The sequence below is a fragment of the Sparus aurata genome, chromosome 12 (assembly GCF_900880675.1).
Source record: "Sparus aurata chromosome 12, fSpaAur1.1, whole genome shotgun sequence".
NCBI classification, from domain to species: Eukaryota; Metazoa; Chordata; class Actinopteri; order Spariformes; family Sparidae; genus Sparus; species Sparus aurata.
The window spans coordinates 17,910,088-17,922,633 of record NC_044198.1 but is presented as its reverse complement, the minus strand read 5'-3'; the positions used below and the strand labels follow the sequence as shown (position 1 = coordinate 17,922,633).

The following is a 12,546-nucleotide window of genomic DNA, read 5'->3' as shown; positions in this document are numbered from 1 at the left end:
CCCCATTTCCTCTCCATTGATCTCCTCTGCACTCATTTGCTCCCCAAGCCGTGAAGGAGAGGAGGCAAAACAAGGGACTAGAGATACAACTGTGCGTGTGTGTGTTGGCATGTGCCGAGGTAAAGAAAGGATGTGAGCTTGGGAGTGATAAATGGAAATGTAATAAAAAATAAAAAAAAAAACTTAGATATTGGTGAATTTAATTTCTTGGGCTGTCTTTTTCTTTTCCTCCTGCAGATTTGCTCCAAATTGAAACAGCAGGGGTTTGTAAGGTCCAAAGATCTTCAGAAATGTTCCCATCATTCCCTTGTGGCTACATCTGCCTCCATGAATATGAATGGTGTCAGGCGGCCAGATGGGATGGCTTTGAAAAATAAAAGTCCATAACTGACTGCCAGTTATTAAAAACATAGATGTGGACCCGAGTCTTTTGGACTTGGAGTCGAGTTGACTTGAGTCACAGTTTTGATGATATGCAACTTGACTTGACTGAAAAATAAATGACTGGAGACTGGACCTGGACTTTATTGATGAAGACTCAGGACTTGACTTGAATTGAGACATAACGAGATGAATGACTTGTCTGTTATTAAACTCTCTTAATCTTTGATGTTTTTATCATTTAAGTGGCGTCCACTTTTATTTTGAAGTACTGTAGTCAAAGGTTGTTTGTTCAGTGATCACTTAAGGCTATTGCTAATCGAAAGAAAAAAAAAAAACAGCACTCATTTTTGACTTGGGACTTGACTTGCCTTGACTTGCTATTTGTTTAAAAAGTCGATTTTTTTCTCATTCCTAACTCTTACAATCCCCAAGTGTCAATTTTTGACTGAAATCAACTTTTCTTACAAATTGCACCTTTAACTAAGGACTTGACTTGACTTGACACAAAGACTTGGGATTTATCTGAGTCACATGTAAATGGACTTGCATTTCCATGGCACTTTTCCAGTCTACTGACCGCTCAAAGAGCTTAACAACACTTGTCACATTCACCTTTTCGCACACACACTCATACACTGATGACAGAGGCTGCCATGCGCGACCTTCCAATTACTAGACAACCCGCTCTACCTCTTGAACAAAGCCACCCTGCTTCACATCTGCCTCCAACTCTTCAAATACAACAAGCTTTGATCAGTTAACCCTCTAGCATCAGTTTTCAGGGCTCTGGGGTCAAGTTAGCAACGGCTGGGTAAGTTTTCAAAATAAAGCTTGCTGACAGATATTTCGCATATAATGAGTTTTGGACTGATAAAGTTGTAAATGGCCACAGGTTGGTTAGGTTTAGGTACCAAAACTACTTGGTTAATTTTAGGGGAAAAAAATAAATAAATAAATAAAAAATATCAGATGTGATATTCAGCATGTTTCTGATTATCAGAATAAAAAAAAAAATGTATACAATTATCTGCAATCTAACCCTAACCCTACTTTAAAGTGTTTCTGCAAAGTAACTAGTGACTAAAGTTAACAAATAAATGTAGCAACATTTCCCTCCAAATGTAGTGGAGACTAAGTATAAATATGAATACTAAACTAAAGTAAAAGTATCTCAAAGTTGTACTTAAGAACAGGACATGAATTTATGTACTTAATTACATTCCAGTGCTACCATATATGTGTGGATTCAGAGCACTCCAATCCATCTCCCAAGCTGCACTGCAAGCTGCATCACCACCTGCTTCAGGGCACACAGGGCACAAGTGCCTGAAAATGTCGCCATGTGTCTCCCTGACTTTCAGTCGAGAGGAAATATCTTCTTGAGCCTAAAGAGAAAGAAGGGTCAAGCACTATTTATGGACAGGGAGTCATGGTCAAAGGTTTTCAGTTTCTGACAGATAGTAATTCCCGAAGGCTGTCTCAGCGATTTGGTGGGTGCCGGCCTAGTCTTGTTTGTTTTTTTTTTTTTGGAGTAGCTAGTCCTTCAGTGTACGATTTGCTGACAGAACAACTGTTGCCCTTCCTGGTGCCGGGTATCGTTTTCTGTAAAGGTACAGGCATCAGATACAGGCATCATTGAGTCAGACTTTGTCGTGCAGTGTATTTTTAGAAACCTCTGCCTCTGCAAATTAGTGCTTTGGCAGTGAGTCTTCCTACTGGAAACATGTATGTGTGCGACGAACTATTCCTACCCCATCTGATGATTTTTAATAAGTGATATCAAACCATCTGCACATATTACTACTGTTTTTATTGTACAAGCAGAAATTGTAGCAACAGCGGATGTATGGGCAATAGTAGCGTCTGTAAGTAATGACTAACAAATACTATGCTGGATACTGCCGTTATTTTTGGTAGATCAATTGGCAACACCCAAATGTACTGTGACGATTTAAATTGCACCATCCACATTATCTGGTTTATGTTTGTCTTTTTTTACTTTTATTATAAAATAATTCCCCACATTTAATGGTGCACTGTTTTTAGTTTTATAGTGTTACAATTTTTTAATCATCTTCATTGATTGATGTTCATGCTTAAACAAACTAAAATGCAATTTCGTACCGTTTCACTTTATATATATTTGGCAGACCCTGCCACCCTTCTAGTTTCAAACAGTCTTTCAGGGGACCTTATTCTCCTTTGAGGATAGCTTGTTTGTTCAGTTATGGAAAATTATAAATATTGCTGAGTAGTATTATTACCTTATACATATTTAAATATTACCTATGTGAGTTTCTTTTCTAAAACTACATAGTGCACCTTCAAACTTGAATTACAACATCAGATACTTGGTGGTGTCTCGCTATACAGAGCTAATACTGTTAGATGATGTTGTATTAACTGGGTCTACCTCAGTAATGATATTATTTATAAAGAATTGAATAAAATAAAAATTCTCTATTCAGTTCCTGTGTTGACATGATTGCTTTGGCCCTCATAAATTAACAGCAATACCAATTTAAATGGTGAGTATTGAAGGTTACCAATGACTTTGGTTTCGATTGAGTTTCTTAAATACATACAAACACAGACAGCTGAATTCTTTGGATTTTGGGTTGGTGCATGCGTCAACCGCTATAATAACCCATATGTAAAAAATACAACACAACTTAGCAGTTAACTACTCTGGCAGTGAGAAGCTTGTTAGCGCTAACCCTTTTTGTGCTTTGTCTGACTGGCGAGGCTTTTCCTGTCACCTCAGTGGCCCCTTAATAAGAGCACTGAGTATTGTACATGTCCATCAGAAAGTGAATGTTAGCATATTTTTACCCGACTCTCTGCATGAGCTTGCTCACCAACGAGGTCCCGGGGGGGGGGGGGGAAGGCCGGACTGTGAGAGATAGGTTGTTTTTATGTTAGGAGTCGACACTTCAGCAGCATCTTTTTTTTTTCTGAGGAATTCAATGTTCCGTGTCCTTAACAATGGATGCGAAGGAACACAAAGAATACAATTATCTTCTCTGACAATGTTATGTGCTTCGGCGCTGTTGGTTTTGATGGCCATTTTCATACTGGTAATGTCCATGAAAACATGATAATGGGATCTGGAGTCCACTTAAATTCCTATGCCTTCCGCGTGGCTGCGAAAGCAATATACTCCGGGCACAGGAACAGGGGAATAAAAGCGGGACAGGAGTTGAGAAATGTGTAAACATTTACATTCATACACACATGCGCGCTGTTAACGAAAGCCCACATAAACAAGCAAGGGCTGCGGAAAATTGAGAAGGGTTATCGTCTCGCGTTGGGCGCCGTGAGACCACCAGGAATACGTTGACTGAGGCGGCATGCTGTTGACATCCACTGCTTATGAGACACTGTTAACACACACTCAGCACTGATAAGGGAGTAACTGCAGATAAGGGAGATGAAAAGCAGAATATAAAGACAACAGAGCTTTAGCTGACATTGAACTCAAAATGAGCAGCCAGCGTGGACTTGGGGTCTGGGGAAAAACAAATGACAGAATAAAATATCTTGGTATAGCAGCTTCTGACAGATGTGAGAAATGGGGCATACCGGCAAAGTGTGTGTTTGGTGGGGGGGGAGAACAGTGCAAAAGAAATATTGCATTCATGATGAATGCAGACACATGTGGGAGGTATTGTGGTGGATCAAGATGACATGGAGGGCCATCTTGTTAGTAATTCAGTCAACTTATTGCTCTGTTTTAATACAGGCATTGGCTTTACATGATTAAGTACACTCTTTGGGGCAAACACCTTTTCATCGTGATGTTTTAGTATTTCAAGACAGTTGAAATGTAAGATGTGCGCGTTAGTGTGGAAGACAAGGATAGAAACAAACATTGTTGGGTTGTGGCAACATTTAGAGACAAAATGACATTTGTTCCGAGAAGACTGTTGACTCCAGGCACTTGGGTTCGGCCTGGCATCTTGTCTTTCCTTGAAATGGAACAAAGAAAGAGAGATAAAGAGAGTTCCAGGAGGCTATGAAATATGTATGTGAGCAGTTAACCTCAAACATAACGTCACACACTCTGCTCACTCACGGCAGGTCAAAGCTTAAGTGTCGCCCGCTCCATCCCCTTCGTGTTTGTTTTGCTTACCCCCCAAAATACTTGAATTAGCCTAGCGCTACCTTAAATGGCCTGAGGGAATGGAGCTTACTTAACCGTTTTTTTGACTCCACGTTTTCCTTTCAAAGGTTACCATTTTTAGCCCGGTGTACTGACACTACAGGTGAAGCGAAGGCCTCTTGGATTCAACACTCAAATGCTGAGTGTGTTGTTCCACTCCGGGTAAACTTTGTGTCCTTACTCCTTGTTGTTATCCTTGGCTTCAAGTGGGTATTAACAAAAAAAAAGTGTTGATAATATTAAATTGTATATTTCAAATGGTGCCAGCTAGGGCAAGGTGATAATTCAATCTTTCCTCTTTATTCACTCAATGGAATTTTTATTTTTTTTCATATGAAGAAATAGCGCTATTTCACAAGATAACTTCAAGCATTGTAACTGAAATTCTGCAAAATTAGTTATTTGATGCAAGTGTGATTTCTATTTCCAAGAACATTCACGCTGCATTTTTGCACATGAAGAGGAGGTAAAAGGAAGCTTTTCTTTCTACCATCGTGCAATACAAAAGAAAAGACATTGAGTTATTCACCTACTATTGATGTAATTGTCAAATTATGTAGTATTTTTTTCCAGATTCCAAAAACTAATTTTCTTGTGCAGCTGGAATGTTAATTAATATGCATTGTCCCTATAGAATAAACATTCATACATTAATTTTATTGTCTTCTTTGTGTATACTGTTTAGTGCACCATATAGGATGGGTTTTCTTAATGAACCATAGACTAACTTCTACAATAGGCTGAGTCTGGAATACTGTAATCCATGTCCTGTGATGTGTGTGTTGAAAGTGTGTATTAAACACAAAGAAGAGAGCATTTGCATTCCTGCACACCATCCTACGTACTTGTGTGTGACTTTAAGTTGTGTGAAAAACTAACTCGGGCATGGTCGGTTTGAAGTAAAGAGCGAGGATGGGGAAATCCTTCGCAAGTCGGTGCCAAACAATGTCGTGAACTCTGTTTTAGTTTCTGTGTCTCATGTGTTCAAAAGAATTCCTTTAGCACAAGACAGATCCCACTCACAGCCAAGGGTTGGTGCGCACACACTTCAGTTTACAAAAATATTGCCGGAAGCAACAGCTACAGTAGCTGCTTCAGCATCAAAAGCCAGTGTGCGACCTGGAAAAAGGGTTATTTCAGTCGAAACATCGTGTTACCCTTTATTGTACTTTTAATGGGGAATACAATAACTTAGGCATGATGGTTCTTTTCGAAGATGATTTCCTGTCCAACAGGAATTCTTTCTCATGTAAGGCAGGGAGAAAAATACAAGTCGACATAGCCAGACATTGGTGTTTAGTAAACTATTGCAGTATAGTAGAAGAATGCCCAAACTTTCTTCCCTTGGTCAGCCAAATTTGACACTTAATGGTGGGCCTCAGGCCAGTTGTAATGCATTTGATTATTAAGATGCAAAATGGATCCCATTTATCTTAATTGACTGAGCTGCGAGTGTCACCCTGCTGGTTGTGCTCAAACCGTGAAAAATAATTGAAAATGAGGTGTCCAACCTTTTGAAAAGAGCATTTTTTACCTAACAAAAATAAAACGGCTTGAACATTATTAGAAATAATCACAATTAATGTTTTACTTTTGTCTCCAGACCTGTCAGGAGGAAATTGAACCTCACAGCGGGGTGACTGCCCACTTTGGGGAGCAGTGCTGTAGACCGTTAGATAGCCCGGAGTAAAATATTTTGATATCTATGCAGTTTGATCTACATGGAAGACTGCTGGGTAGCAATTAAATCAGTTATCAACAACAGAGGCTAGAAGCAGCGAGCAGCAGTAGTATCTTTAATTGAGAATATTGTGGACGAAGGCTCTGCTGTAGACACTGGCCACTTAGCAGCAATTACAGTGTATGGGGTATAAGCAAGAGTGTCAATTAGACAAACAAACACAGCCCACTAACACAAAATATATTACTTTCTTATTCTCATTAAGCAATATTATATTATGGTTTTTATTAAATGCAAATATGTGGAAGTTCTGTTCCTCATAAAAACAAATTAAAGACCGTTTCACCAGAATTGTGGTGCAAGAAAAGTACTTGGAGCCAAGTTTGATTTACGTGAGCCATATTTGCAAAAACTGAAACAGGAAATTTAACCGGAAACATAACATTAAAAGGGTCATTGGATTATTTGTTGGCGTCATGTTTTGTGTAAATGCATATGTCAGCTACTAGCCTATTTGAAGTTCAAGATGTTTAAACTAAACAAATGATCCTCAAAGTGGGGGACAGGGTTCCTTGAGATGGTTTAGATTTATATAAATCATCAATAAGTAACACAGTGAAAGAACATGTGACCACTTTGGTTGTAGGTTTCACACACTTTTGGTCATCAAACATCATAAAGCCTACTCATCTCATCACTTATGAACAGATGTGTAATCACACCGTCTCACTCACACTTCCAGCAGTTATGATCTGAAGCTACAGCTGTTTTTCATTATACTGCATCGAGTACATTTTTGACTGTCGTGCTTGTTTGCTCACTGAATCATGTGCTTCAGCTACTTGAGTGTGCTTGTCTCCCATTTAGAATTTTGTCTGCCTTCGGGCATCCTGGATCAATGTATGTAATGATAACATAGGTATTCAAAACTTTAACACATTCATGAAAATATCTCCAGAAAGTAGAGATGCAGCCCTCTGGCTGTACAGAAGTCTACCGCACCGAACACTGTCTTGCTTTCTGTCTCTTCAGTCAGGTATGAATATCGGTGTTGAGTCTTACACAGAAATGCAATCAGCAGATATTGTGTCCAAGTAGAAAACTAAGCAATGGACAAAAGGCCTTATTGTTACATGTTTTGTTCATTGCTTATTGGTGGTTAGCAATGGGGTCACATAGATGTGAATGTAACAGCGTGCTGTTGTTTTCCTAACATTCAAGGATAAGTGGATGACTAACTTAACAAACGCCCATACAGAAGTTTCAAATCATATTGTAGCCAGTGCCATTCACACAAGGGTTTTACTCAATCATTGTAACTGCTAACACTGTGAAGCAACCAGTACAGACTACAAGCAATAACATTTTACAGGGAGGCTAGCTGTTTTTGCTTTAAACTACTATTTGCCATATGTATTATTACAGATTATTCCATATGATTCTTCTAGTCCCACCGTGCAGAATGATCGGTACTCTGTCTTTTGGCAGCGATTGATCAACTGTTTTCTGCTAAAAATGCAACAAATCTTCCCGAAATGATGAGGAAAAACATTGTGAATGAGCTCAAACCCAGCCCTATTTGGGGCCTTGTTGCCTTGCCATACCGTAACACAGAAAAGTGACTCAAAATGTAAATGTGTCTGCAGAGGTGGAACTTCACTGGTCCCAGTGGTCATTTTGATAGCTTGAACATTTCACAAGCAATTTCAGTTTCGGGGAAAGTTGTATTTGCTTCAGATTTAGTAATGGGAATGTTCAGCGCTACACAGTGGGTGGAATCATTGCTTGCATGGAGAGGAGTGGAAAAAATCTTCTAAAAGAGTTCTCTTAATCTCGATTAAGTTCCCACAATTCTCACTCCAAACACCATAATGTATGAATCAAACGAACGGAACAGTTTGTGCTGGTCACAGTCATGTAACCATCATTGCAAACAGTTCTTTTGGCTGTATACACTTTTAAGCAACTAGAGCACCACCAACCCCGTGTCAAGCTCCAATGTTTATATTGACCCAGAATTTCTTGAGGCAAGCAGACAGTGCCAGTTTTCTAACTCGCTGTCATTCAAGAAGCGAGTGTTTGCCAGGTATTTTTATATGAAATTAACTGAGCTAAACACGCAGGTACAAACACAGCACATGACCACACACTGGCAACATTAGTGTCAGAACACACCACTACATTTCTTGCGATTAGATTTTCTGTGTCTGCTATGAACATAATTCTTGGCATTTTAATAATGCAAGGCTCCGCAGTTTGCTTGTTGGCTTGAAGACAGGAAATGCATGAGGCTCTGAGGGTCCTGGATCAAGAAACATTAAGGACTTTTATTAATATTGCAAATTGTTATGAGAAGTTTGCAAACTTGGAAGCCGGAGGGCACAAGCCAACATCTGCGTCCCGAACGAGGCCATGGTCACTTTGCATCAACTCTTGCATCTGGTTGCTGTGGGACCATTACCATAGACATACCGGCAGCAGTGGGCTGCCTGACGAAACACGAGCTTTAGTTTAACGACAAGTGAATTGGAAAGAACCGTGTGTCACTCCAAGGATGATATTTGTTCTGAGGCAGTGGCGCCTCTGCTATTGTTAGCTTTCCATTTATGATATCAAAAACAAGGTGAACACTTCTGCCTCTTCACTTTCACCCTCGTCCTCTTCATCTCCCTCTTCCCCGGCTTTATGCGCGCTCATTGGCATGCATGATGAGCCTCCACTGGGAGCAACACATCACCATTATTCATGGAAAGAGTACACCTCAGAGCCAGACTGACAGATCAAAAGATGTTGATGATAGGTGGGGGGAGTGGTGGCTGGGGTGATAAATGACCCCATCTCTTTTGGAGATGGCTGTGCTGCTGGAAGTTTGGGGACAGAGCAGTTTTCACACTTTCTCAAGTGGATGTTTGTTTTGCGCCACTGTTCTCTATCCCTATAGGGTATTTGCAGATATAATGAGCATAGTATAACCAAAGCAGTTCTTCTTCAAGGGTAACTCCATCAGTTTCACACAGTGGATGTGTTTACAGGACTTCTGGAGTACCACTGCATATGTGGTGTAGAAACAAATAGCATAAAACCATTTTGGTGCTCTAAAGGAAGTTGCATGTACAGTAATCAGATAAATTGCCTCCAGTGTCAGATTTGCATTGTGGGATATGTAGGAGCCAGGTTTATAAAAGCAGTCCACTGGTTAATCATCACCTCCACTACTACGGAACACTACTGGACTTGTGATGGATAGTTTAAAGATAAATGAACAGTACAGCATAACCAGAGATATCACCTTTTTATAAACTCAAGAAAAAAAATGATTAGTTTGATGTACTCAATTGAATTGTGGGGAAGATTTCCAATCCAATACATATATTTAGCCCCAGTTCAAAATAACTAAATCCATGCAATATAATTTAACTGGGTTAGTCCAACTCATTTTCATCAATTCAGCTGAAATGAATTACATCACCTAAATGAGATAGTTTTGAGTCCATCTAACTACCTCAAATAATAAGGCCTAATTCATTTCCATTTGGTACCCCATTGGGACACACGTGAGACAAAATTGAGGTGATTTTATTCAAAATTGCCGGCATGTTCAAAAGCGAAATTCCCACTATCTGGTTTGAGCAGTACAGCTTTGTTTTCTTTACCCCGTGGTACAGATGATTACTTTAAAACAAGGTCATAGTTTTGCAATTACCCACCACGCTGACGAACGGCCTTCAGTGTATCATCACAGGTGCTGAGGGAAATAGGTAGCGTCGACCCCATTTGGGGCTACAAATAATTAAAATAATGTTCATCTTCCTTTTCAAAACACGGTGCCTACATTACCCACGACACAACTTGCCACTGAATGACATCCCTGGAGGCAATTTATCAGGTACTGCGCAGCTTCCTTTGGAGTCATAAATATCTTCAAAATACTTTATTTTATTTTATTTTTTTTGCAATGCAGTAGTATTCCCAAGACTTGTAAAAACGCTTTAATGTGTAGATTTGTTTGAGATACTCTTTAAGTTCTAACTTTCTCCCTGGAATTGAACACATTCATATTTTATGAAATAAGGCATTGTTTGTTAGCAAAGGGCTCTAGATTTACATGTAGTTGAATTCCATCCCCTATTCTAGATAGATAATTCAGGGGTTTAATATTCTCTACTGATAATGAGTCTCTTTGGTGGCATATATGAGCCAGAACATATCTAGAACAGGTCATAAGAATTTCCTGTCCTCCCTGCTTTTGTAATTCTTTATTCTAAGAAAAAGAGAAGCAAACTCTTCTCTCTTTGCTATGCCTTCTTTCCGCACAGCCAGTTGTTTTGGAGTCATTCATCAGGAAGAGTGAGACTGAGCCATCAGGGGAAAGCGTTGGCAGGATCCCTGTAGAGATGAAGCAATATTGAATTGATGGAATCATTTAAAGGCCAGGGAGAGAAAAAAAATGGAAAGAAAAAATAACACTGTGGTGCTTTTTTACAGTGTCTAAATGAGACAGCCTCGTGGCTCACGATGCATATCATACTCTAATCTCTTATATTTCAAAGAAAAGGAAAAAGATAAAAATAAAGCAAGCTATTTTTGTCCGTTATGCATCTGTGAATGTTTGAATTTTTACTGTGTGTCCGTCACTGTTTGCAAAAATGATTTCTACCTTAAAGCCTTCTGACATGCCTGCCATATTCACTTTGGATCTCTTTCTTCCTAGCCATTGACCCAAACACGGAGTCGGTAGAGGATTTGATGCAGAGGTTCCAGGACAGTTTCCGTGTTCCCAACACGCCAACAGACATGTCTCACTACCAGCACGTGATGCACAGCTCATCGACAGGCCGCCGGAGGGTCCCCAGCCACACCAGAGGTAGGACACAAAGTCATTCAGTGGGTTCAAGGCTTTGAGGGCAGGATGTCACAGACTTTGCACAGGAGATGATCTGTAATATCTGCATGTTCTCTTCAATTTGACTGTGCATACTGGACTGTCAGCTGTCTTTTTGCACTTCTGTGGTACTTATTTGATGGTTTTAGCCAGGGATGTTTGTCTTTAAAAGTAGCTTTTAATAGATGCATGGGCCGGTGCACAATAAATGAGGCCCCACATTTCCACTCTGCTTCACAAAACGTGCAAATTTAGATATGCATTTTTCTTTTCATCCTTTCCGAGCAGCAGTTAACAATTAATTTCACTTGGAAGCCTTTTAGGATGTGACAGCTTGTCCACTGAAAAACGCTTTATGTGATGCCTTTTATAAAAAAAAAAAATGTAAAAAAAGATTAGAAAAAAGCAAACTGGCATGCCAAGTTACATATTCTTTGCATTACTGCCAACTATTATCCAAAGGATATTAAACTGTCCAGGTGGGAACTGGATTAATTTTATTTTTAATGCGCTCATTTCAGTATGAAAGATAAAACACATCTATTTAAGGCAATTCAAATGCTTTATTTCTCTTCACCTGCCTAATTTTGGAATAAGGGAGAAAAACACATGCAAACGCAGCTGAAAATGCCACACAAACATTTAAATCTACGACTGTTTTAAGCACTGAGCCGCCATGCTGTGCTGGAGAATTACTGAACTGCTTTGAAGACTCACAGTTCATTTCACAATTAATTTTCTTCAAGTATCTGTGACTGAACTTTCCGTACCCCATTTGATCTGTGAGTTTTTTCGAATACGTATATATATATATACTTTTTTTTAATTGTGGCACATGAGCAATACCATAGATTCATAATTTGCATGTGAACGTATCCATCATATTCCCATATTCATCATTCAGGTTATCATTTTGCATAGAGATCGCCTGACTTGCTGTATGGGCTATCCTTCGCCTGCCTATGGGGCGATGCATAATAAGAGCATCAAATGAATTCACACTATCTTCAAAAGAATCGTTTGATTTTCTTTGGAATAGACATAATACTTTTTGTTTTAGGAGCCCCTGTACACCAGTTGAACCTTTGCAATTTAGAGTTGTGTGTGTTTTACTGTATTATAATTGCTTCTGGTTTACTCTGTTGGCTCTCTGTTTCATTAGAGATCAAATGGGACCACAGATTTACATGCGTGAAAAAATATGCACGGTGCAATTTTTGAGATGGGACACGTGGGTGACGGCAACCCTCTGCCAGGGCAATAAATTCAGCTCATTACCAGCGAAATCCCCAATCATTTTAATCAGACATGTTATATGCGGTCTGTGTCATTGGTCATACTGTTACAACTAGTGAGACATTAACATTGAAAATTAGACATTAACCATGACATGTTCATCTACCCTTGACAGAAAAACTTAACACCCCCTCGATCACT

The 12,546-nt window shown here is 39.4% G+C and overlaps 1 protein-coding gene across 2 annotated transcripts in view; it reads left to right on the top strand.

Annotated features, from left to right (window-relative positions):
* astn2 (astrotactin 2) overlaps positions 1 to 12,546 on the top strand; it is a 319,763-nt gene that overhangs the window by 115,098 nt on the left and 192,119 nt on the right. For both annotated transcript variants that reach the window (XM_030435507.1, XM_030435505.1), the window contains exon 4: positions 10,939 to 11,091. In XM_030435507.1, coding sequence (XP_030291367.1) covers positions 10,939 to 11,091 — 153 coding nt within the window. The remainder of the gene's footprint in view (positions 1 to 10,938; positions 11,092 to 12,546) is intronic.